Source organism: Myripristis murdjan, chromosome 6, assembly GCF_902150065.1.
Source record: "Myripristis murdjan chromosome 6, fMyrMur1.1, whole genome shotgun sequence".
Taxonomy (NCBI): domain Eukaryota; kingdom Metazoa; phylum Chordata; class Actinopteri; order Holocentriformes; family Holocentridae; genus Myripristis; species Myripristis murdjan.
Window position 1 is genome coordinate 7082833 of NC_043985.1, and position 27577 is coordinate 7110409.

At 42.4% G+C, this 27577-nt stretch overlaps 1 protein-coding gene across 3 annotated transcripts in view; it reads left to right on the plus strand.

The window, feature by feature from the left end:
* Positions 1 to 27577, plus strand: part of ppfibp2b (PPFIA binding protein 2b) — an 88275-nt gene that overhangs the window by 13129 nt on the left and 47569 nt on the right. For all 3 annotated transcript variants that reach the window (XM_030052804.1, XM_030052805.1, XM_030052806.1), the window contains exons 2-3: positions 10963 to 11067; positions 15893 to 16101. In XM_030052804.1, coding sequence (XP_029908664.1) covers positions 10986 to 11067; positions 15893 to 16101 — 291 coding nt within the window. In that variant the 5' untranslated portion in view covers positions 10963 to 10985. The remainder of the gene's footprint in view (positions 1 to 10962; positions 11068 to 15892; positions 16102 to 27577) is intronic.

The window sequence follows — 27577 nt, forward strand, 5'->3', positions numbered from 1 at the left end:
AATGGACAGAGACACAGTACCATAGTTTTCTAATCAAGTGATTGATTTTCTAGTTAAGTGAAATTGATTCTAGCCATACTAAGTTGTCTAGGTTTGCGGGCAAGCTTGTGTGTATTTGTGTGTCATTTTCTCACATTCTGCATGGCTCTCTCTTCTGAGTGCCTTCTGATTACAGTAAGTCAGCCTGATGATTAGTACTATCAGCTGTGCTTTTCATAATGGTCCTGGGACGAAGTGCTGTCAGACAACAAGCCCTCCGTCACATCAGTGAACTCGGTGTCGGCTCATATCAGCTCAGCTGTTTGCCTTTTTCTTTGTTGTAGTAGCTCTGCCTCATGGATGCAATCTCTTTGCCAGTGTCTCTCTCTCTATATATATCCCTGTCGCCCTGGCTTTGCCTCTGTCAGTTTCTCTCTGACAGTCCGTTTTAACACTTTGATTCTGTGCACACGTCTGCTCTCTATAAGACTTGATATGTTTACATGTGAAGCAGGTAATAGTTAACAACCAGTGGATTATCATGGTACTAATTCATTACACCGGCTTTTGTTCCCTCAGACTGTCAGCGTACCGGTTTGTGCCCTTGGGCAAGGCACTGGCCTGATAACCCCCCACCCCCTCCAGTCAAGCTGCTCAGTGACTGGTGTTGTAAGAATGCTGTAGTACTGGGTTGCTGCCGGTGTGAATGTGTGTATTTTTTAACAGCCCTCGTCCTGTAAGCGCTCCCTCGGGTTGGTGCTGCAAGTTAAAGCTGTGCAGTCAACTTGCATAGTTAACTCGGGGTTTCAAATTACCAACAGGGTAACTGGTTACAAGTTTGGCATTCCAACATTTACTATTCAGAGTAAAAAACAGCATTTTACAGGGTTCTAGGGGTATCTCAGCAAAATGAGAGAAATTACAATATTGCAATTACAGGCTTCACTCACCTACAATAAAGAAGTGTCCCTGGTCTTCAGTGTGTGTCTGTTTGAGGGTCTGTGACACAAAGTGACCTGGTGCAGAGCACAGGATGGAGTTGTGATATGATATTCTTTCTTGAGACGTTTCTCTAGCCTTCATGTGCCTGTTGGATGCCACCAGGTATGCTCGTCCAGACACCGAAAGAGAAAAACTCTCCGTATGCCCAGTGCAGAGAGCTCTGTGGTGTGCTTTGGTGTTGTGTGATGTTTTGTTCAAGACTGTAGGTTAAGGGTAAAACCCACCTTAATTCAGCGTACCCCTGCCTGTTTATTTGTGGGATAGGCTACCCACACATCCTATTAGCTGCCATGATACACTCGGAAATGGAAGAAAAAGCAAAGTAATGCATAAAAATATACAGTAATTGCTTTGTGCTCCCATTGATAATCACTGACTGGAAGTTGTGTGTTATGCTCTGGTCCATTACGCTGACTCTGAGGGCAAAATAGAATAGATTATAGCAGAGATGAGAGCAGAAGTGAACTGGACTGACCGGGGCAAGACAGAGAGCACAGCCAAGTAGAGAGGAGTAAGATAGAAAAGAGAGAACAGAAAACAGAATGTTATCCTTACAAAAACAGAGCAAAGGAAGAGAAGACCATCGAGCTCTGCACGGAGTCGAACCAAATTCCCTTCAGCATGACCAAACGAGACAATAAAGAGCAGGGCAGCACGACACCGAGCAGTACAAATCAGAGCTGTGTTGGGAGTCACATTAAACTGTAGAGCCCTGCACCCCCAGCAGCCATGCATCAGCCACGGTTCACAGATCACACAACACCCAGAGCCATACACTAGAAAAGATAATCTAACCAACGTTAAACCCCGCAGACTTAGCTCTAAGGCGATACTTTTTATAGCACTTCTCTCTCTTTTCACTCCGCATGTGTGTGTTTGTGTGTGTTTGTGTGCAATGAGCCTGAGGAGAATCTAGCCCTCTTGCTGCGAAATAATCTAACTAAATTATAAACCCCCCTCCCCTCCTTTCTTCCTACTGTCCTGATGAAGCAAATGCTGCAGTAAGAGTGTGAGCAGAGTGTGTAGTGGAAGGTGAAGGTGCACCTTTGTCTCATCTGCGCACCACAGGAGAGTAGAAATCTAACACTTGGGGCCACATGCATTGTTCAGGTTGATAACCAGCTGCACCGATTGTGTGATTCTTAGAAATCTCTCTGCATGCAATACAATAGGTGCAACGGCACATTTTATTTCTAGTTTGTTGACTGGTGTACAGACTGGTGAAGCAGGCTGCAAACTGATATAGAAATGGCTGGTTAAGGGTGTCTTCAGACATTGTATTATTTTATTTTATTTTATTATTTTATTATTATTTTATTATTATTATTATTTTATTTTATTTTATTTCATCTTATTTTATTTGATCTTATCTTATTTTATCGTGTTATCCTATTGTGTATTTTACCTTTTATTCTGCTTCTATTGTGTTATCTTGTGGTGTTTTATCTTGTTGTGCAGCACTTTGGAAAATCTTGTGTTTGTTAAAATTGTGCTATATAAATAAAGTGGATTGGATTGGATTGGATTTCTGACTAATTGTGGCAGTGGAAAACAGGCTCGTGCACATACACACAGTTCCTCAGTGAGTGAGATTTACAAAACAGAACCATGCATACACACAGCTTTATCGGACAAAAAGAATGCTTATGTGTATTTCTTGCTTTGTGCGTACACACAGTTTTAGTCATGAATCTGCATACGAACTTAACCTCATTCACTCCCATTTATGTTTGAAACATGTTAAACAAAACTGCTCTGTGAGACTTTGTGAATGCTTGGCTGGCATGTACTTTTAAGGAACACTTCCTCTGTAATGCATTATATTTGTCTGTCTATATTTTCTCCATCAGTAACATGTGCGTTGCATGTTATGAGAGCTGTGGCAACACATTTCGGGTGTTAAGCCTCCAAAAAGAAAACATGAAGGTGAGGAGAAGGTGCTGTCTGAATGACGCAGGAGCTCCCAGATCCTGGCTAACAAATGAAGCTCAAGAGCACAGTGTGGAAATAATGCTTGATTCTTTTTTATGGCTGACAAATACAACAAATATTTTTGGCTGGCAAATTTTCTCAGTTCACCTACCTTTGGCGGATGAGCCAAAAAGTGAATTTTGAACCCTGATGTGTAATGAACAAAGGCTCTTTTCCGGAGCTGCTTATAAAAATTGCTCATGTACATTGCCTTATGTTGCCTCACGTTCTTGCCCATCACTGATTCTTGGGAATTTGGATAAAACAGGTTTTAATTTTGAAAAAAAAAAGTGAGTTAAATTACAAAATCTGAAGGTATATCATTATAGGCCAAGGTCTTGGCTGTTCAGCAATGTACCGGTGCAAAAACTTTTTCACAGCAATCCTGAGCACTGTTATAAGCATTTTTCAGACTTCAGTCATCACCGTCACACAGAAAACCTGACGGTGGTGACGTCTGACGGTGGTGACAAAAACCTACTCTTTCACATGATAAGCATGAGTTGTTCACATTAGCCAGCTTGTTTTGCCCTGTTGCTACCTGCATCAGACCTCTTCTTAAAAAGTATACATTTATTCCATAATCTAATCTAATATTTTTTTTTTATACAAAAGTGACGGTGTTGACATGTTATGGTTGTGACAGTAGCAGTGTGTCCAAAAATATGAAGAGATTTAAGAGAAAACAGCAAACTTCCAGCAAACTTCCAGGAGTGGTCTTGAAGCATGCAGTAGAGCTGAAGGTTTGAAAAGGGCTCCTCAGGAATGTAATTGACCTTGTAGTTTTTTTATTATTATTTTTTAAATAAATATCTGACGGTGGTGACGAATATCTGGGACACATTTTGAGCAACCACAAAATAATAGTAAATATTGTTCAAAACTCATCGTTTGTAGTTTTTAATACATATTATGATGTACTCTTTCATGTGGTAAAGATATTATTCAATGAAATTATTACTTTTTGTTGTTTTAATCAAGTTGAAATGATTATCTCCTATCCGAGTTTGGTTTTGTAGGCCATGGGCCAACATATAATCATTAAATTAATAAAAGTTAAAAATAAACCTATGAAAAAACCTTACAAATGTGCAAAAGACCCCCTGATTATGCCCTTGATTCTTTATATTCATTAAAATGTTGTAAATTTCCAGCAGAAATAGCATTTTTCTTAGTGGGACATGATTTATCCAATTTCCCAAGAATCAGTGCCATGAATCACAGCACCACATCTCAGTAAGCTGCGAGGCGAGGCTGTGTAGGACAGTAAGAGAGAGCAGTGTTTGGATGACAGTATGACAGTAATGTACTCGGGGCTTGGAGGGCCTCGAGATGGTCATGATGGCACTAATCATGAAGCTACAGCCGCTCGGCTACTTGATGGCGAGATAGCCGAGCCTTCTGGGTGGCTGCTCACTCCCAGCTGTGGGTGGTCAAGCACATACAGGAAATGCTCACAGACACACACACACACACACACACACCCCTAACACTGTACGCTCTCCGCTACAGAGATCTCTGTGTGGCTGAGATGGACCGAGGCAGCAGGACACAGGAGGAGCAGGGTGGGTGGGGGTGAAGCAGCGGACACACTGATTTGCTTTCTGTTCTGATGTACAGGTGCAGCACATGAAAAAGATCTTCTGATATCAGTGTTTGCATAGAGGCAACGAACACCTAGCTGCCGCCGGCTACCGGCTGTAAAACACTGCACGTTTAGACAGCGGTGTATTGTTTGGTGTTGTATGCAGTGGCTGGCGACAGCATTGTGTACCTGTGAATCTTTCCAACACTGCAACACTAGACACCTGAGGCGGATTTGTCTTGCTCTGTTTTATCCCAAACACTGTTGATTGTGCAGATGTGTTTGTGAACGTGCTTAGCCGTAGAGACTCCCACGTCAGTAGTTTTAATCTGTACAGTCGGAAAATGCTTGGACAGGCAGCTACATTGTGGTCCAGTATTGGAAATAGTTGCGGCTACATTGTGTTTTGGTATTTGGACGTTCAATCATTGACAGTCTCTCTCTCTCTCTCTCTCTCTCTCTCAGATGGACAGACTGGAAGATACTGTTCTCAAACTTGCTGTTTAGTGCATTCCGACGTGCAGCATTGCCAGCCACCGTGTTGATATCTGAAAAGAAATGTGCTTGAACTGCAGGGTGCAGGATTTAAGGGTCTTTAGTTAATAGCTTATCCTGCTCGCAGCAGGGGGCGGAGGGGCAGCAGGTATCTGTGTGCCTGTGTGTGTGCGTTTGAGGAGGAGGAGGAGGAGGAGGAGGAGGAGGAGGGGGGTGAGGACGGGATATCTCTTACTGTGCAGAAAGGTGCTGACCCATAGCGCATTGTCGCTGTGAGACAGTAAACTGCTTTGTCAACCCGGGGCCGGATAACGATTGGAGGACAGCGAGAAACAGGCGGTGAATCCTGCTGGTTTCAGATTGATATCTATGCGCGTTTTGAATTCATGCAGCTGGAGCTCCGGGGCGGATTTGACTTCCTCCAACGCTCTGATTATGTAAAAGTGAAAACACGGACACAGTTTAAAAATCTGAAGTTATGAGGTTTGACGGCAGTGATTATTTTCTCTGCGGTTTCCGTCCTGCTCGGGAGTTAAAGGACAAATAAGCAGTTGCAACATTTTTAGGTGAAAGGCAGGTGTTGCATGAACAAAGAGACAGAAAAAAAAAAGAATGTCAACAATTCTGGTAGCCATGCAAATTTGCCAGCTGTACGCCTCACTTCTCTTTTGCGAAGTTTCCATATCAGCGCCTGATAACACGTATTTGTTTTCTCTCACTCTCTCCAAACCTGTCTGTTGTTAACACACGAGAGAGAGACGACTTCCTTTTACCCGATGAGGAAGAGAGAGAGACTTGTCAGCACTGAAGTGGGTGTAGAAACAGGTCACACATGGTGGTGTTTGACAGACTAGTTTTTCTGGAGTGTACCTCTGTCTCTGGGAAAAAAAGGTGTGTCTGTTTCTACATCAACCACGACATAAATGAGGATTCAGGAAATGCAAACAATGTGATTTGAACTCAAGAGAAGACTGTTGTTCAGTCCAGCAGTGCTCCTTGATAGAGAGAAATATTTTACATCACAGATGGTATTCCAACTGTAAGAATATATGAGGCCTCCTCCAGGGGGCGATGTAGAACACTAATACTAGGCTAGACAGTGTAAAATGAACAGCAGTCGAAGGGCCTTTTCCATAAAATCAGCTCTCTACATTATTAATTGAGGTGATGAAATATATCTGGACTGAACCAGTCAGAGCGGAAATCTTTTGAAATTTCCATAATTTGACACCCATCGATTTCATGTCAGTTTATAATTCTGTCTTCATTATAAATGTTGGACCATGTAACGATGACAGTAATAGTGCAGTTACTGGTAAATATTTGGAATCAAATTTGGTGATCACTTTATATCATTTAACCCCGTTGACTGCCATATATTCTACTCTGTTTGGCAAGTGCTCAGCGCTGCCTCTGATGGCCAAAAGACTGTACTGCACTCTGTTTTTCTGTCTCACAGCGGTCAGTGGCCGTGGTTCAGCTTGTTTGCTTTTATATTGCACACATCTTCCTGGAGCCCCGTTCCAAAGTAATACCACATGTGTCCACAAGGGGGAGCAAACATGGAAATAACCTTTAACCCCCAGCAGCACCGCGCATTTGACTCATGAGAAATGAACCAACAGACCTCTTTCAACATAGACAGGACTTCACGTACTCACAGTTTCATGATGTCTTCTATACCCAGTAATGACAATAAAAACATTTTTAATGAAAATTTACATGTTTTAGTTCACTGTCCCTTTACACTGCCCCTATTGCAGGTGGATTTGTTCTTTCGTACATTCTCCATCACTGCCAAATGAAAAACCTGCAAAGAAGATGGCACACATAACCTTTTAAACAGGTGTTTATAGGTAACAAGGTGTCCTGAATACACCAGACCCATGTGGTCAGTCAGTGTCCAGTTGGTTCAGTGGAAAGACTTTGGCACACCCGGATTGATATCATCAGTCACTTCTGTTTACCCTGCTATTTCAATGTCAAAATGGCTGCTGTGAAAAAGTTGTTGTTTATTCAACATATGCATTTCCATCGCTACTTTCTCAAAAAAAAAAAAGAAAAAAAGAAAAATCTGCTTTCATCTCAGTATCTCAACATATTTTGAAGATTTTTGCCACATCCATTCAGAGTTTTTAATTCAATACATCTTAATTTTATTTGTGAAGCATTTCTGTCCATTACCTGTGTGTTTCTGTACTAAGAAACAATATTTCAGCATCACACAGGGAGACACAAAATCATGTAATAAACACACACAACCGTTCACTCTCCTGTCTTCCATAATGCACACACACACACACACACACACACAGAAATGGTACAGACTGTGCAGTGCAGGAGACAGAGGATGAGACTGTTGCTGTGTTACTCAGCTCTTTGCTGGAGCAGGACAGTAATCTCTTCGCTGGGGTCTTCACATACATGCAGTCACACCAATGAACAAAGTCATGTAATGCCAGCAGTTTCCCTGCATAAACACTCTCACTGTCTCCTGCTCACACACGCAAACATACAACAACAACAAAAGCTTTGTTGTCCCGGTGTGGTCAAATGCTGTCCCAGTGCTGCTGAACAGAGTCAGACTGTCAGAGTGTGTGAATGGTGCCGTCACCCTTTGTCTCAACAGGACCAATATTCACCCATTCACAATTATTACTGGTTCTATTGTAAACACATCTGTGGCTGCACACATGCATGCATGATTGGAACACACACACACACTTTAATGCACACAGACTTGGACATGTAGAAAAATGCAAGAAGAGAGATGGCATCAGAGTTGTAATCCCAGCACATTTAGTACACTGACTCTGTTCTGTGCAGATTGCCAGAGTCGGTCTTAATGATGAGCTTTGCTTGTGAAATTCTGTGTTGATGAGCGTTAGGCATCTCAGCAGGGCGGGGGTATTTTTCCTCCCCAAGGCGGCAGTAGATTACATCACTGCCCTTCCTCTTGATTTCAGCGGGCTGATGTCTGTTTCTCACTAAGTCGGCATGACAGCATGACAGAGGGATTGGCGCCTTGAAGGAGAGATGACGGAGAAGGGATGAGTGCCAGGGAAAGACGGGATGACAGGAAGGGGCGGTGGTGGGGGGCTGGGGTTGGGGGGGTGAGGGCGGGTCGGAAAGCTGAAAGGAAGGTTGGCAGGAGGTGGAGGAGCAGCCAGAGGCAGGGATGACAGAAAGATCCTGCTCTGAGGAATAATAGGTCTTTGTGTGTGAGTGTGTGTGTAATGTGCAGTTGCCCCTGTCCACATGTACAGTACATGCTTGCCCACAGTGGTGTGTGTGTGTGTGTGTGTGTGTGTGTGTGTGTGTGTGTGTGTGTGTGTGTGTGTGTGTGTGTGCGTGTGTGTGTGTGTGTGTGAAGTCCACAAGCCTCCAAGTGGTGTTCTGTCCCAGGGAAGTGGGGGAGGGGGTGTAAAACTCAAGGAAAATGCCACTGTGCCATATAAGCAGTGGCACGTGTTACAGCACATTATTTAAATTATCTTGTCTGCATCTTCCCCTATTGCAGCCTTTGATGCCTAATACACCTTCTACCTGCTACTCTCTTTTGTGGGAGATCAAAAATTAAACAAATCAAAAAGGAAAGCAAGCTGCCAGTGTCTGTAAAAGTAAGAATGGAGGCTCACAGTGATAATTTGATGAGGCAATCCTACATGAAGCAGCTTTATAGCTGTAATACTTCACCTCTGAAACCCATGAGCCCAAAGTTGTTTTCATTTAAAGGAATATTCCAGTGATTTAGGCAAAATAGCCTTTTCCCGACTTCCCCAGACTGAGACCAGATGTTGGACACTATTTTCACCTCTGTACATCCACTGGTTCAGTTCCCATGCCTTTCATGTTAGTTTAGCATAAAGACTTGAAGTCTATGGGAGTCATTCACTTTGTTTCACTTTGATAGAGCTAGGCTAATGACTCCCACAGACCTCAGGTCTTTATGCTAAGCTAACACAAAATGCTACCCATAGGAACTGAACTACGTGACATACAGAGATAAGAATGGTATTGAACAAAGACTATTCCGCCCAAAATGTATGGAGTGTTCTGTAACCTTTTGAAACCTAAATGAAATTGTCTTTTGTGTTGAACAAAAAAAAAAATTGTACTTTTGTGCTCCATTCTTTTTAATATTTTATGAGCCTCATTATATTTTAGGGTTCTGCTTTTTTAAGGGGGAAATCTACATTTTCCAGTAAAATTGGCCAAAGTTGTGATTTTTAATCACTACTTTATAGAGCGAATTTTGTTCAGCCTGTCCATGCGCCCATCGGCTTCAACGGCCATACAGTACCTTCCTATGTACAGTACCTACCTATCTGTCTATCGCAACTATCATCTGCATAAGTGTATACAGAATATGCTTTTGTAGCTTCGAAGTTAAGGCTGACTTTGTTTAGGAGTTTGCTCGGCTTTGTAGCTCTTTCCACTTCATGCCATCTACACAACAGTAAACCGATCTATCAGTTTTTGCTGTCTTTCCTTTGTCGTGGATCTGCTCATGTAGTCTGGAGATCATTTTAAAGTTGTGCCTTTGTTGTGGAAACACATCAGACCTATGGAGCTGAGATGCTCTTTGCAACTCTCAGCCGATCTGCTGTCTTAGATCCACAGCCTATATTGGACCAGCTTATGTAGACCTGTAAACATATTTCATTCACAGCTGTGCAACCAACTTTTGTGACAGAGAGACACAGTCATGACTGACCAGCCACAGTGGCAAAAAGTTAATGTCAAGCTGTGTATATGGGGCAGTAAAAATCTTACTAATTGCCCGTTTAATTAGGAAGTTTTATTTTTCGGACTTTTTTGTACAAAGTTAACCATCACCCATGTGGCATCTTCCATGTGACATGATACCAATATGCCATGCTGTTTTTATGTAACCCTCGATGTGAACTGGGCATCTTGTGCCAGCTGAGGAGGATATTACATTACGGATCACTTAGATTTCCTCATGCTCAGAATTTCTCCATTTCTCCAAGCAAATATCTGCTGCTGCACAAAGCCTGACCGTTAAAGGGGCACACCCTTTAACATGAATCGAAGTCGTGCACTGTTTACTTTTTTTAGTGGAGCCGTCTCGTCGTGCTGCAAAACAGAGGCGCTCTCTTTTTCAGAAATGCAAAACAAAGAATGAAGAGAGGGAAGGAAATCATTCTCGCGGCTAATACATGCATTTGTATCTTTGTTTTCGGAGTATTAGATTTAGAAATCCCCACAAAGATGCCGAGCAAATGAGATGCATTATCATTATTGGATTAGAGTTGGTTGAATTGAGTTGGAGCATCCACACATCCACAGTTGCTTCATCTTGCCTCTGTGTGGTACACCAGAGAGTGATGCCTGTGTTTGTTGCCAGATTAGTCTCAGAATGATTTAGGTTTTTAATAGAAACCACTGCCATGCTCTTCAGATGTTTCCAGGCGCTCTCTTGGAGTTGTTGTGATTGTGAAAACTCACATTGATGGTTCATTTTATCGTCTGATATTTTATTAATTTGCACTCTCTGCTGCGTAGTCCTCCTGCTGTTTATCAGGAGGGATTTTTGAAAGAAATCCACATCAAACAAGTAAAAGCACAAAGCAGAATTGTGTTTTTGTAATATGTACATTAGTGATGTGTGGGTCAACTCTGGAGTGATCCAAAACAACAACCGGTTTTATTAAGCTGACTCATGGATGACCAACCTGCAATTTTAAACCCAAAGTTTTTATATATATGTATATATACTTAATCAACCTGCACAAAGTTTACCAACGGCTTTTTTTTTTTTTTTTACCTGCAGCTGCTGGAACTGCAGATGAAATGCAGGGCCAAACTTTTTCCATCAACCCCGCACATCACTTCTGTATGTACATGCATTTTGTCTAAGGGGTTTAGGAAGCATATCCAGTTCACCCTTTTTTCCTCTTTTGCAGGTCATCAGAATATCTGAGGTCTGATGCTTCCATCTGTTGTCATGGAAACCGAGGCCAGTCACATGCTGGAGGCAGCTCTGGAGCAGATGGACGACATCATCGCAGGTAAAAGCTAACAAGTTCACCGTCAAGTTTGTGATGAAAGAGCGACAGTTTGTGTAGCGTTTTCACTTCGATCAATCATCAGCGCGTAACTGTGATGCGTCAGTGTAAATAACCACAAACAAACAAGCTGCTAATATGATTGGCAGCCTTTAGACTGCAAGTTTCCAAACCGGTGTTCCTGCCGTCGGGTTGGATTGGATTAGCCAGGAAATTTTATTGTGCTTTATGGCACAATCTAGGAACTGTAACAGCCAGCACAACTCTATTCCAGCTCCCCTATTCTAGAGAGAAACACAACAGTGCTGCTGCTTTTAGGAAAACCAGTGTGGACAACTTTATTATGGCGATGGAGTACTGGTGTGAAGAAAGTCTGAAGTCTCTGAAATTTCATTTTCATATCAAAGTGGAATGAATGGAAAGCAGTGGCTGCATGAAAGGGAGGAAGAATGGTATCAGAGTTCTAAAATATGACTGCTTGCTGCAGGAAAAGATTTGCAAAAACATTTTTACATTTTATTGATCTCACGCTCACATGCTGAGTCACTGGTATGGTCCTTTAAGAGGACAGGAAGAAACACGAACTGTTTACAGTATATCCTAAACTCAGATCCGAGGTCCAGTGTCAGTCCCTCTGATGTCCAACCAATTTGCTGCTTCTTGCACAAGAACCAACAATATACATGGCTGTATATATTGCTTCTTTTATTATTATTAACCACGTTTTATTGTGGTGGAAGAAACTGTAAACAATATCCAATTTTGAAAGCCTTTAAAAATTTCAAGACTCAACTTAGATCATATGATTTGTTCAGAATGCATTTAGTTGTATAGCTAGTGTGTGTGTGTGTGTGCATGCATTCATGTGTGCCTTGTGACCACAGCATGGTAACATGGAAAAGGAGTAAAGTTTGATTTCTCTAGAGATTCGTCATGCTGTGATTTAACCCTTAAAATTGCACTATTATCTATTCATGCCATACTATAGGGGAGAACAGTCTATAGTGAATATATGAATATATAATACATGAATGAATATATATTTATTTACACACAACCACACAAACACACACACACACACACACACAAACACACACACACACTTGAGGTTCCTGGGAATCTGTAGAAATCGATTTTCTTTACCTAAAGAGTTTTACACGTGTGACACACAAAAGAAGTGGTGCTTTGGCGCTGCTTACCAAAGGGTAGGAGAAAGCTGACCATGGGGTTAAGATGAACCAGTGAAAGGTAAAATATTACCCTTAATGAATATTATTTTTTCATTTTCCGTCCTTTCACGAGGGCCTTTTCATCCACTAGGGGACATGCAGTCTGACTGTTCATTGTAACAACATAATGTGATCATTTTCTTTATTTTCAAATGGTTAACAATATATTAAAATGTAATGGCTCAAATATATTTATTTCCATTTCGACACGGAAGAATGATGACACTTTTGCTATAAAGAGAATCACTTTACAGCAAAAGCACCGTCATCATAGATTCAGGGAAATGCATTCCCTCTTTTGAATCTATGATCGTGTGATTTCATTTGTGTATGGTTATTTAGATAGAACGGCTGACTCATCTTACCCACAGGCTTGACTTACCCTGTTCTCCCATGTTGTGCCAGTAGAAAGAGGATATATATCCACCTCTGTCCCATATGAAGCTCTCTTAGTTGCTGCTGTTTGCCAAAAAAGCAGCATGACCTCATCAAGTGCTTTGAGTTGGCTATTCCGGCCCTCAGCGACCACAAATAGAAATGCATTAAAAATCCCATTAGTGATAAGATCAGCCAATCATGAACAAGGAAATTACAGCCACTCATCAACAGTATTTTGATATGGTGGTCAGATTGCATTCCAGAATGAGGAGAGGGGTCTTTTTTCCCCTCCTCTTGTTAAACATGTTGTAGGAATAATAGTGGAAACACTTCACTGGGTAATGAGTTTCATGTTGCTCTTGTCCCTGGTGGGACTGAAATAATAGTGCTGCCATCTGCTGGCTGCAGTCAGAGCAACGACTGCCAGTGTCCAACCTGTTGGATGCTGCTTTGGCATGTTCTGCACTGAGTCTCACTGCAGAAGACAGAGACGTTACAGCTCATGTGGCCAGATTGCAGATAATTTTTAGTATTTTCTCCTCACCATACCTTAAATCATAATCCTCCAGATCCTTGTTGTTGTTCTAAATTTGTCTCCATCTTTGGTGCTCAGTGCTTGTTTCTTTTCACTTATTTTTCATTGGATTTTCTCATCCTAGAGTTTCAGTGGCTGTCACTGCTCATGCTAATTAACTAGTTCTTCTTCTACATATCCCTTTTTTTTTTCACAGGAAAGACCAGCAGCACTCCAGGTGTTCAGCACAGCAAATGTAAAAACTCTCATAAACTGGATGTTGGGTGAATGACAGTTATTTGGTTGTAAATAAATGTTTTGCTCTTCTCCCTTGTGGATTGAAATAAAATGACCTGGATCATGAGATGTTTTCAAATGTTCACATTTAATGTCTAAAAAAAAAAAATCCCTTCTTAGTGCTCTCAGTGTGGATTCCAGCAGAGCTACACAGTAGAGCTCCTGCTCCAGTTGTGTGGTGCTGTTGGTGGTAGTTTGTATGTAGACCGGCTTCACGGTGTGTGGATAATTCCTTCCTGTGTGCTCTCATGTCAGGCGCTCTGGCCCACAAGCATCGCGGGCTGCATGGATGGATGGGCAGATGAATGAGGGAATGGGTCCATGTTCTGATTTGTTTTTATATATTTATATACATACAGTATAGGGCATGCTCCCGCTCACTTTTCCTCAGGCGTCCTACAAATGTTTTATCTTTTTTTTTTTTTTTTTTTTTTTAAATGTATTTTTGGCCTGTGCACTAGATGCAACAGTGAATCCAACCTATTAATATTCCATCAGTCATGAGCATGCCACTAAATGCATAAATGCAATGTACTCATGTTTTAAATCCTTGACCCGCTTATAAAATACGATTTTGAGACCTAATATTTTTCAATGTTCTTGGAGAAAAAAACAGTAAAAGAAGTAAACAAAAAACAGCTATTCTCCTTTGTGCAATAATAAACCCACATATTCAAAATTCCATTGCATGCTGCATTTATTTGCTTGGTGTTTTTTTTTTTTTTTTTTTTAAGTGTTTTTTTTTTTTTTATCTCTTTTCATTGTTTTCAAGCATTTTTGCATAGAGGCTACTTTTAGCCCCAAGAATCCAGAGCAAAGGTTGTTTTCATTATGTCCTGCTTATTAATTTTGGACACCGTGTAGTGCATGGAGACACTCTTGTGTGAGGCGTTTTTTTCAGACGGAGCAGTGATTATTTGAGTGCATCCAGATGTGTGTGTGTGTGTGTGTAAGCATGCGTGTGTGTGCATGCTCAAACGGGTGCCAGGGAAATGATCCAGGTGACACATGGACAGTTTGGAAATATTGAGTAGGATGTATGGCTCTGATTAATACCTCGTCTCCACTGCTTCACTCCGTGTCGCTGCTCGGCCATGCAGCATGCCGCACTTTGTGAACTAGTCTTAAATTAGATGTGAATGAACGGGCTCTGTTGGTGATATGACAAATGACTTTTGAGTTCACTAAATTTTTCGAATACTTAAGGGTTGCACTTGTCAAGTCTTACAATTTTATTCTACATTTTGGCAACACAGAATATTTTCGACTCTAGTACCAAGTGGCCACGTTTTCTCCAAGTAATCCACATTTCATTTTGAGGAGGATAAGATGAAGCAGGTGAATGAAATCAGTCGGTCACATTACCTCAATAAACACTTCATCACATTGCATCAATCTAGGAATGTCCATTTCTTGTTTTATGTCAAGGAGCGTATGAAGAATGGAGGGGACGGCATGTCAGAGTGTCACTTTCAGTTTGCTGCCTCTAACACTGAAGTCAGTGGGACGGGCACGGAAAATCCCACAATAAACCACTATAGCTCTGCTGTTTGACCTCCGACAGGACAGAGATTCAACTATATAACAAAACACACTTCACACAATGCAGACTGGTGTGTTTTGTCCCATGTGCACATTAGTTGTTCTTATTACTGGTCTCAAAACATCAGGAGTGTTTCCAGCAGCAGCATAAAGCCTCATGTGAAGCTCAGCTCTAGCCACACCATGATAAAGTTAGCCACATGGAAGCTGAATCTCATATGTATAATTTTTCTGACCTGGCTGGGGTAATAACCTGTTAAGTAAGGCATAAGCAGAGGGATGTCGGACCCATTCAAAACAATGACAACTGAATCACATTTTTGACATTTGCCATCAATTTGGACTCACATCACAGAACTCAAATGGAGCAGAATGGTCATGGAACTGTTTGCCACAGTCCTTTGGCTTGACAGAGTACAATGGTGAATGTGGTTTGTTGGTGTCGGGCTGTACTCCATTCAAGCTCTGTGGCTCGCGTCCTACCTTATACATCTCTTACTTTATGTTCTGAGATTAATAAAATAGTAGTCAATTTTGAATGATATTCTTGACCATTCTAAGATTAATGATCTTTCCCGACTTGTTTTCTCCTGTCTTCTCCTGTGCTGTCATGACTTACTTCCTTTACTCATCCTCTTTTGTCTTCTCTCGTCTTGTCATGTCACCTCACCTCATGTCGCACCGTGTCATGTCTTTCTGTCTCTTGTCTTCTCTTGTCTGCTTGTCATGTTATGTCTTATTTTCTCTTGTCTCATCCTGTCGTGTTTTGTCTTGTCTTGCCTTGTTTTGTCTTTTCGTGTCTCGTCATGTCACGTCTCTTCTCTTCTCTTCTCTTCTCTTCTCTTCTCTTCTCTCCTCCCTTCTCCAGGTTCCAAAGCAGCAGCGGTGGAGTTTTCAAACAGCCTGTATGACCTGGGTTCTCCCATCAGTGCGGGTCCGCTGCAGGTCATCCAGCTCGCCGAGGACCTGAAACTGGCCTTGGAGCTCCAACCCAGCCGGGAGGAGAGAGACAGCCTCAGAGCTCAGTTACCTGCCGAAACAGCTCAGGCGCTCATAGACTGGCTGCAGAGTGGAACTGTGAGTACACAGAGGAGAAACTAACCTCAACAAGCCATGCTGTCTCATGTTCACTCTTAATATTTTCCTGATGTCAAGACTTGAATTGTCAAGCTGTTACACTCCATGTCCATCTTCAGTCTGACATTGCCTCCAGTCCACACGGCGACACATTTGTTAATTTAGGGGGATATTTTAACATACATTTTCTCATGTTAGCTAATACAGTAGTATCTCTAGCAGTGTTTGCCCTGCCCTACAACGGTGCTGATTGGCTTGGTCGGTTTTACAAATGAGAAATCACAGTTCACAGCGCAGCATCACTCAAAACTTTTTAAAGTGGACGTGTGAGTCTTGGTAAGAAAACGGCAAATTCTGACATTCGGTGAGAGATTATTTTTTCCGCAATTGTGTTTTACTGTGGTTCTGGTGTTTTCCTGAGGTCTGCCTTTGCAGTACGTAGTTTACTGATCTTGTAAAGACGTCAACGCACTCTGCTGCATTGAATTATTTAAAAACCTTTGCACTTGATGGCGTCCCTGTCAGCTGGAACACGTTGGTAACGTTTTAATCTTTGTCTTGCCGTGGCACAATGAAGGCTTTTGAAATTCAGTGTGCCTTAGATGTCTTTAAGACGTCTTCCCTGCAGCTGCCAGATCACAGGTCGCCCCCTCCGCTGACTACAAACAGCAACAGGTAGCCCTCCTTCTTTCATTGTTCCTCAGGAAAATGACACTTCTTGAAATTCATTCATGCATCAAGCTGCAATTCATTTAGTTATCCTACACTTTCACTTACTACACTTACTCCAAAATCAAGGAACTGCTGGCTATTAGATGTCAACACACGTCTCCATAAACCCATAAACCCTTTGTTTTGCAGTCATTTCCTGTAGATTTCGTTATGAATTCATTTTAATTAATTTGATAGCAGCAGAATTGGAAAATCAGTGTTCCTACCTGGAAAAAGACTTGGAAGTAAAGGAGTAATTCAGATAAAAAGTGCCAAACATGCCAAGCGTGAATGCAGATTATCCTGTTCTTGTCAAGCAGTGATTTAGCAGAAATATCTCAAACAATAAATGCGCAGCGTCTTCAGTAAGTGTGTGTGTGTGTAGCCCGACCAGTAGGAGAGAGATGAATCTGCAACACGACTTTACACAGAAAGCAGCACATCAATCAGCTGCGCCGTGGAAATGGATGCAAGGCATGAAAACACAGGTGTTAATTTTCATAAAATTCGAATTCTGGGGTGTTGCTGTCATGACAGGCCCAGCTGGTAATCCCAGAGATGTAAAAAGCTAATGATATTTTAATGGCTGTAGCCGGAGCCTCTATAGAACTGCTGCTTTCAGTTTGCATAGGAATTCCCGCTGTCCTGAAGGATAACACAGCTGGCTCGTAAGAAGAGTACGCTCAGTGTACATGTCACTGCGGATGAAAGTTGTGTACGCCTGCGCTCGGGACATGATAGATTGCTTAGTGATGCACGAGTCGTATCGCTGCACTCGTCCTGATGTTTTGGAAGTGAACTGTGTGAGGAGCGGAGTCGGACAAGGAACACGCTAATCAAAAGGGCCAGCTGTTGAGCATCGAGAGGCCTCCTCCAGCAGGGAATATTTATGTTGAGAGCATGCTCTGTTATTCTTGTTGGTCTCCTTTCAAGGTCAAAGATATTCCGCGCAAATTAGCAAAGGGAGCCTGGATTCATGAGTTCAGCCAGCAGCTGTGAGGAGAGGAGGCGGCTCGATCCACAGGAATAATGGACTCGGATCACTAACCCAGTTGTGTATTTGTTTATTTGGATACAGCTGCATGCTAGGCCGATAAAACATATGGAACTGATTGAACCTAAAGCGTGTTCATTTAGGAATGCGTGGACTTGAGGTCAAATGAATCAAATGTAAAGACGGTGCTTGTAGTATTTCACATTTCAAGTCCTGCTCCAGTGTCATATTTGATTATCTAACCAGGAAAAAAATCTTGTTGATCTTTTGAAAATAAAACACTGGTGTGGCAGAGCTCTGTCCACAGAACTCGGAAGTCCCGTCCCGCGACACTCATGGGAATCGCGCCGTATTTCATGATCAAACCATGAAAATACAATGGAACAATGAAAAAAATCAGCTCTTAGTTACACTAATGTTGTTTATATGAATTAGTCATTTTGTGTTGGACTTGTTTGCTGGGCCCGGGGTCCATCTGAATCTCAGATTTTAGTATTTTTTACTGGAAGGGGACTTTAAACATTAAGGCCAAATTGAAGTCAGAGAGTGTTGAGGCGTCTAGTTAACCAGCTCTCCTGGGCTGCTAATCCAGAATACTGTATCGCTCTGCTCACTTCCATAATGTGGAAAAAAACAGGTCCCAAAATAGCACTTTTAGCACATACATGAATATGAATGAAGCGAGTTATGCCAATATGCAGTTGGTGATGGAGGAACATCTCATCACCTCGATGTGCGTTATGAAGGCTTGTTGTTTTTTTGGAAGTGCTGGGTGTAAATGGGGTCATATGGGTTGAGGTCAAGGGTCAGGGGGGCATAAGAGGAATTTAGCCGGTGTCCTAGAGAGTGGCTGCTCCCGGTGCTGCAGGCGCTTGGCATTTCTCTGTGAGCATGAACTCACAGCTTATTGGATGTCCGTGCCAGTCGTAGACCAGCTTCCTCATTTCTTTCTTTGCATATTTCATATTCAGTCGTCCATCTCCAAGCATAAACTCGCTGCTGTAAATTACACATGTAAGTAACAACTATAGGAAAACCCATACAGTATATATTGGTCATCCTTTCCCTTTCACACGCCGACTTAAAGTCCACTTCACATGTTAAAGTCGCCTGCTGTACATGTTTATATCGCCCTGGTTGTGAGTAAATTCTCACCTTGTCTTAAGAAACATACACAAGTCGCGATTACAAAAGTAGGCCAGACTAAATGCATGAATGAAAAGTGTGAATAAGTAGGTAAAGGGATTCTAACATTAAAAGGGGTGTGCAAAATAGCAGCAGCAGCGGCGGCAGCAGCAGTAGTTGTAGAACTTGGTGATACAAAAACGGATGGAAATAAAGAAGGCAAATGCGCATTCACGTTTGTCGCAGATCAAAGTGTTTGTGAGGCTAAAGAGCAGCAGGTGTTGCTGCTATTGCTGTGAGTGTGAGGGAGAGAAGGGGACAAGTGGAGAGGAGCTGGGACTTGATCCACCACATTTTCCTCTGAGACACTATTACAACTCCCATCAACTTCCTGTACTGAGCTATTTTACCTCTCTCTCCTTTTACACACACACTCTCTGTCTCTCTCTCTCTCTCTCTCTCTCTCCCTCACCCTGCATTCTGCTGCTCTCCACTCTCGGTGCTTCTCTGCTGCAGCACGTCTGTTTGGACGCTCCCCCTTTGCTCTCTGTTGCCTGTGAGGTACTTAGTGCAGTATTTAGTCGCCCGGGGCTCTGGCAAGTGGGTTGAATTTGCTGGAGGAGCACTAAGGTAAGGGAAATCTGCTTTAATAATGTGTTTTACCTCTGGAAGTGGCTGCTCCGGTCATTGCCTTTCTTTACTAACTTAATTTCTAGGCGTGTTGGCGGGTTTGTGAGTAGGTGGCTCGTGACTGAATCTGATTTACTAGTTTTTTCTAGATAATAGGTAGACAGTGGCTCTTACTTTTCCCCATTTGTGAAAATGGCAAGCACATGATGTTCTCAATTTGTCTGTTTATCGGCGCAGACATAAAATTCTGCAATTCAGTTTTACTTTCCTGTTGCTGCTAAACAACCTGTGAGTGAGGTTTAGGGTTTTTTTTCCTCCTCATGGTAGTTGGTTCGCTGTCTTCTGGCCAGAAACCAGTTGAGACTGAGCAGGGAAAAGCTGATCCTGGATCACTGGCAACCGGTTTCGGTGCTTTTTGAGCTCCTGCAGCGCTTCAACAGCAGAGGTCACACAAGTTGCACACAGTTCCTATCCACCCTGGGCTTTTCTGACTTCAGTTCCTCCCCTTTTCTCTCCCCTTTTTGTCCCCCCTCTCTCAGCTCCTCCCCTCCTCCACCACGCTGTCCTAATTTCTCTGCTCGTGCTCTGTTTTCTGCCCTGGTGTGGTGTACTGGAACTGGAGTAGGATGGCTTTTTTAAAAATTTATCCTTTCATTTCCTTCATTTGTGCTGCTTATATAGAGAGCAAAGGGGCGACATGCAGAAAAGTGATGTAGTTTGATATGCATCAAATCACTATAATATACCTGTAGGAACTCAGATGTGTCTTTGTGATTCAATAGTAAGTATATAGTGGTTTTATAGACCCTTTTTACATGATAGTCAGGCTAAACACAGATGTTTCTATTGACATTAATTAAGGTTGGTTCCATTTAACTTTAATTAATGTCATTGAAAGCACCTGTGTTGACCCTGCTGTAGAGCTGGGTTGGTTTCGAGTTTTGCTGGCCCGGTCCGATGCACAAGATTAAACCAGTTGGATTTGATGTGAACCGGCTGAACCAGCATTTTCCATTATGGGATGCAGCGCTAAATCCAACTTGTATTGCACCAGATCTCAGACCAAGTGAGCGTTTTTTTTTTCTAGTTCTTTCTCTTTTTCTGTCCTGATGATGTCGATTAGGTTGTGACTCCCTCCATTCTACCCCCCAACTTCAGGTTTTGTATTGTTTTACACCTCTATGGTTGTCTCTGGTTGTTGGACATCAGCAATAATAATAATAGTAATAAAGCGCATTTATATTTCCTTTACACGTGAAAATAAATATGTCCATTTCAAACGACGTAACCATTTACTTCCATGCATCCTTTGCGTTGGCATGGGCGTTAAGCAGTAAATCCACTAGGGGGCAGCTCAGAGTCAAAGACACGTTGGTGGTGGAGGAGGTCGCAATAATGGAGCTGCTACAAAGAGGCAAAGTGGAGGCAGTGTTGTAGATGGCGGAGGTCATAAAATATGTCGTGACAGGATGACGAATTTTGATGACAAAGAATTTCCCAGTTTGGTAAGAATTTCCCAGTTTGGGATCAATAAAGTAAATCTATCTATCTATCTATGACGGACGATTCTTTTCTCTAATACTATCAATTTTTAAATTTCCTCTTAGTCTCTCGCTCATAGAGTCTAGTCTGGCTTGAGCTACTGGCTACACTGCCATCCAAATCCGTCAGTTTCCTGAAAACGTGCACAAATATGGACGAAATGAACGCAGAGTACGGACAGAAGGCTGCGTCCATATCCATATATGTATTTAGCTTTGATTTATAAATGAGCCTTAAGACGTAAGTCCAGCCTGTTCAATCGATTTCAATCGATTTGAAACAAAAGGAAAAAATAGTGGGTGCTCACAGTTGTTAGGTGGTAAACTCCAGGTGAATGTAAGGTGCTCTTGAAGTCAAGAAGAGAAGCCACATGGGTTTACTACACTCGCTACCTACCCTACTATTTCCACCTACCCTGCTATTTCAAGTCAAAATGCTGCGGTGAAAAAGCCCTGTTGTACTTTATGATATTCTTGCTTGGCCCGCTATTGTATTTCTGTAATATACCTATTAAAATGTATAATGTGATATTCCTAATGAATTTGTTGTGACTTTGTGTTGCGCAGCATTCCACGTGTCTTTCATGCTGTGATATCTGTATGGTATCCCTCTAATTTTTATTATAGGATCATAGGTTTGCCGCCGTCTCTCTGTCATGGCAGTTCTGGTGGCCCCTTGCTCCCTGCGGTGACCTCGCCGTCTGGCTTTCAGTTCGTGACAAATAAAAAATTTCCTCTAAACATATTCATAAACTACTGTAGGACAGAGTGAGTTTGACGTGAAGAGGCGTTTCTAATTTTCAGTAGCGAGTGTAAAGAACCGGCCCGGCAGATTATGGAGGCAGATAACTTTGCCGGCTCCCTCCTCCCCTCATCCTGTCCGCTCTCTCCCACTTCCTGCTCCTCCCTTCTGACCCGCAGAAACAGGATCAAAGACGCTTCATGCTTCACAATTAGTCTGCGCCCTCCAGGCTTCTTTCCAAGGGGTATTCCAGGGTGACACAAACACACACACATACACACGCGTAAACACAGGAAACGTGATAAGTGTGTTTCGGGCAGGAAGTTGGGAGACGCTGTGACCGCCGCTCGTTACTGTTGACCCGGTGTCTCTTGATCTGTCCTTTACACACTTGTCCGTGTGGGACTAACAGGAAAGATTTGAGGATCAGATTTGGCCTAAAACGGTGAAGAGAGTGTGTGTTTCAGCTGCTGGAGACACACACAGAGAGAGGATTCAAAGAAGACTTTTGAGGTTTAGCAGGCAATGGTCCTTGTATCTCCCCCACATGGGCGCGAGAGGTAACCATGTGAATCCTGAGGGCTTGAAAGCCAGAAATCCTGTAAGAGCAGCTACACACCATGCAAAATCACAGCCGACTGAGGCGTCCCAGACAGACCCAGACACACACGTCAAGATGGGATTATGCAGCGGTTAGCGCCGCTCGAGTAGTTTGAGGGCAAGAGGCATTCGATGAGCGCTGGTTATATAGTCGCATAGTTACCTGAACAGGTAAGTTCAGTTTTCCTTTAAGTGTTGGCGACTTGACTACCAAATGACATGAGTTGTCATTGTTGTAACCTCATTCTCTGTATATAGTCCAGTAATTTTAGGCCAAAATTGGGGTCAACCTAGGACAAATTGCAAGAGAAGCAAACTCAACTGATTTTGTATCCTCAGTTTGTCCTGAGTGAGGGAAAAAAGTCCCAAGAAATCCCATTGGTGGAAAGTTTTGAAAATCACCTATTTATGACCACATATTACCAAAAAACACTGTTTTTAACACACAGGGGAAAGGGGTTCAAAATTTTACTTTCAGATATCACTATAAAAATTCACAAGTTGATTACACACACAAAGACAAGAAAAAAAGTCAATTACCTTTTAATTCACTGTTATATAGTAACCTTGAATTAAAAGGTTATTATATATATAGTAACCTTTTAATTCACTGTTTTAATATCTGTTCTGGCATTTATTCCTTATATTCCTTATTAGCGCATATCAAATCAGATAATGTGTGATATGCATGTGTAAACAGAATAATTCAAAGAACTTGTAATTGACTTTTTTTTCTTGTCTTTGTGTGTGTAATCAACTTGTGAATTTTTATTGTGATATCTGAAAGTAAAAATTTGAACCCCTTTCCCCTGTGTGTTTAAAAACAGTGTTTTTTGGTAATATGTGGTCATAAATAGGTGATTTTCAAAACTTTCCACCAATGGGATTTCTTGGGACTTTTTTCCCCTCACTCAGGACAAACTGAGGATACAAAATCAGTTGAGTTTGCTTCTCTTGCAATTTGTCCTAGGTTTTTTCATAAAATGACTGGACTAATAGTTCTAATTCTTTGTATGATTATTCAGCCAGAGTCTTCACACTGCACTTCAAGAGCACTATTTTTTTCTCTTTTTTATATGATATTCTTATATAGAAATCCAGTTTAACCCATTGTTTTGATCAGTGCCATACGCACACACACACACACACACACAGGCTGTGGTGTGAACGTGGATTCTGAAACAAGGTTTTATTCAGGCATACATTTCCAAACAAGTTCCTGTATTTGAACAAAGATTGACCATAAAATCTCCATATGAAGAAGTCATTTAATTGCATGTTCCTTGTGCAAATGTGTGTTTTTCTTCAAACAAGGTAAAAAGAAATAATCACACCGGTTTCCAATGCTAGTCAAGTGTCATATTCTTGATCCCAGTGGGCTGATCCACCTTATTCTGCCTTGTTTCAACAGAATTTATTCTCGTTTCTTGAAAAATATCCGGAACAAATGAAACTGCATTGGAAACAAGGGGGGATTACCTCATCCCACTCGCAGAGTTTTTTACTCAATGCAAGACTAAATATTTCTTGTTGGGATGGAGGTTTTTTTTTTTTTTTGCAGTGCATGCGATGTGTGTGCATATAAATGAGCCTGTCAATTAGACAGATGACTGACTTTGTTATGGAGAAGGCTTCACTAAAATATACAGGAAATGGAAACCTGAGGTAATGGGTTTCAGGTCTGTGATGGTAAGACACAGATGAGATAGATACAGAAACAAATGGGAGAGAGAGAGAGACAGAGAGAGAGAGAGAGAGACAGAGAGGTGTCTTCTCTATCTCTCACTCCTGCAGTCTTTTGAAGTGTGTAAGCACTGTGACTGTAACTTAATTAAAAGAGAGAGGAGAGAGAGAGAGTTGGCACGATGTGTGTTGGAGGTGACATTACAGCCTGTTGCTGATTTGTTCATCTACTCGACAGCAGATGCTGGGGGCTTAGTGTGTGTGTGTGTGTGTGTGTGTGTGTGTGAGAGAGAGAGAGATAGAGCAAGAGAGAGAAAAAAAGAGAGCGAGGGGGACAGAAGCCAAGACTCAGACACAAACAGATGACAAACAGGCTAAGAAGAAAAGCAGAAAACACTCCTCCTCCCTCCTCCCGTCACCCTCCCTCTGGGCTCGGCCATTTGGCTCTCCCTGTCAGACGGACCTCGGCAGGGAGAGAGAAAAGAGGGGGAGTGATCAGCAGAGGCAGAAAGCAAGAAAGAGAGAGAGAGAGAGAGACAGAGAAAGTAGGGGGGTAGAGAAGAAGAAATGACAAGAGGAGAGAGGAGGGAAGAGAGGAGCGGGACAAGAACACCGGACAGGACATTTCAGACCGGGCTAAAGCAGAGGGTGAGGCAAGAGACAGGAGAGGAGAGCTTAGCTGTGGGACAGCAAGGGAGGAGAGAGGGAGAGAGGGAGAAAGAGAGAGAGAGAAAGAAAGAGGAGTAAGTGAAAGAAAAGAAAATGAGGAGGAGGGTGGAGGGAGCTGAGAACAAGGGGGCGTTTCTCCAGTCAGAAGGCAGGGATTCAGGGCCATAAAAAAAAAAAACTTCAGCACAGCTGTGAAGCACAGCACAGACCCACACACACACACACACACACACACACACAGACACAGACACACACACAAACTCACGTCAGTGCTCACATGCTACATCGCGCTCCTTCATACTTGAGCAGACTTTTTGAATCCATTCGCACTTCACTCCCATCTGTGCACTACACTCACACACACACACACACACACACACACACACAGAGGGATACATAGACGGACAGTAACTCAGAGGTAGGCAGGGCAGCGATGGGCTGGGAGCATGGATTCTCCCATTGACTTTTACAAGCACTTCACTTGGCTCAAAAAGGTGAGTGGGTGTTACATTTTTTTGTTTTGCGTCTTTCTCGGCTGCATTTGATTGTATTTTATTTTGCTTCCTCCACTTGGCACATTCCTTCTTTTAGATTGATGGCTTCCAGGAGTTGATTTCGCTGTCCTCAGGGAGGAGATTGTACAGTGCAGGGTGTGTGTGTCTAAACATGGAAAAGACAAGGGAAAAGGGAAGCTCCTCCGTGCCTGTGAGCTGAGCGCCGCTCGCTCCAGATGACTGTTATTGTCTGCTCCTTGCACTGTGTTTTTTCCGGGTTCAAGAGAGGCATCTGATGTAATTTCCCTTCGCTGGAACAACTGGGTTGCTTGACATGCTGTCGTGGTGATGTCAGTTTGTGGCACGCACAACAGGGACTATGTCAACAGCTTGGAGACAGTATCCATCAGCTGATCGCTGTTGGCATAGCAGCATGTAGTATTGTGAGAGGCGTCGAAACTCCAGCTCTGTGGTTGTCAGGTCATGAAAGTGCAGACGCAGAAGTGAAAGTACAATGTGGGGAAACTGAAGATTGAAGGATAAGAGTTTTGAGTTGTTGATGCTTTTCATACTGTTGGCCAGGATCAGCTTAGGTGGATTGTTAAAGATGTAAATGAGGTCTGTTTAAATGAGGACCATTTAGACTCAATTGAAATGTGAGTCTTTTTACAGTTTTGACCCAGTCTGTGGTGCTAAGCATTTGTTGCTGTGGTGTTTCTACACTGCACCCTGCAGATGTCACCTGTCAGTCAAACAAAGGTGCAACTCTTTGTCTCTGCTCTTGTCACAACAAACATTTAGTTATATGAAGTTATATGAAAATATGCAGATTGTTTACTAAGTTTAAATACGTTTGAGCAACTTGGAGCACTTTTTGAAATAACATCTAATGAATTTCAGAGCATTGAGAAATACACTTTTCTGTGTCACGGGAGGTTTCCTTGCACTTTCTCCAGCTTGTGAACTCCCTCACTGAGTGCATTGCAGGGAAGGTGAACTCTGGGTATGACTGATGATGATGATGATGATGATGATGATGATGATGATGATGATGATGATGATGATGATGATGATGATGATCTGATAGTCCGAGCCCGTCTGGCCAAGAATGAACAAGCCAGACAGCTGGTGATTAACTGTGTGAGCGAGCCTGTGTCCAGGACCTCCAGCGTGAGCGATGTGGACCTCCCTGCTCATTCTGCGCCTGGTGCGATCTGTCAGAGCAGTGCAGCATCCCCGAGCTGCAGCCAGTCTGTACTGTAAAAAACTTCCAGCAGTTCATAACGAGTCTGGTGTTGCCAATTCACGTACGATTTGTTGTTTCAAAACGAACCAGGCAAATCAGCATCGCTGTAGGGCAGGACAAACGTTGGTATAATCAAACGATCACAGAGAGAGAGAGAGAGAGAGATAGCATATTAGTTAACACTATAACACTATATTAGTCACTATTGATTGGTTAGTGAGATTCAAATCCCTCCATCTACAGAAATTGCCTATCATAGGGAGTGGAAACGTAACGGTCATTCAGCCTGAATATCAGGCCAACAGAGGGCATTGCATATGGAGGTGGGCATTCCCCCGGCCGCTACCCCAACCCCTCTTGTGTCTGATTTACATTTGGGCCGGCACACCAGGCGCAGGAGGTGCACTGCCTCGTCCCGCCAGTTAAAAACAACAACGCATTTGGTCTTTTCAAACAGAAATGATGTACATGTTTATTTGCATATAGGGTGGGGAAGTGAGACCCGATCACAAGTGGGAGACGCATGTGGAGACGTGTGTTGATGCCAGGTGTGAACAGGGCCAGAGAGCACCCTGGAGGACTCGCCTGCAAGTGCACATGAAGTCTGAGCAATGACAGAGAATTTAGGCTTGCACTGATCATATCATGATGAAATATTGATTGTAATGCACAAAATGTGTACTCTTATTATAAGAGCATGCAACTTGTCAGGAGTGGTCAGCTTGTAATATTTACCCTGACTCTGACCTTTTGGCTGGCTGTCAGTGATTATAAGCACATTCCTGTGCTATAGAGCTTATTTGTGTGACTGGAAATTGGATTTAACCAGTTTTTTTTTTTGTTTTTTTTTTTATAAGGAAGAATGCATTGGAAGATGAGGGTTATCATTAAAGGCCTGTACAAGATATTAATGATAGAAAAACATTCCATTAATTTGCCTATACCTTAAATGACTGTTGCAGTTACTTCAGCATTTTAACACCTCGGTTGTTGAACTGAAGCACTTGTATTGTTCTTAATAGTTGTCTAAAATTAAGTCCA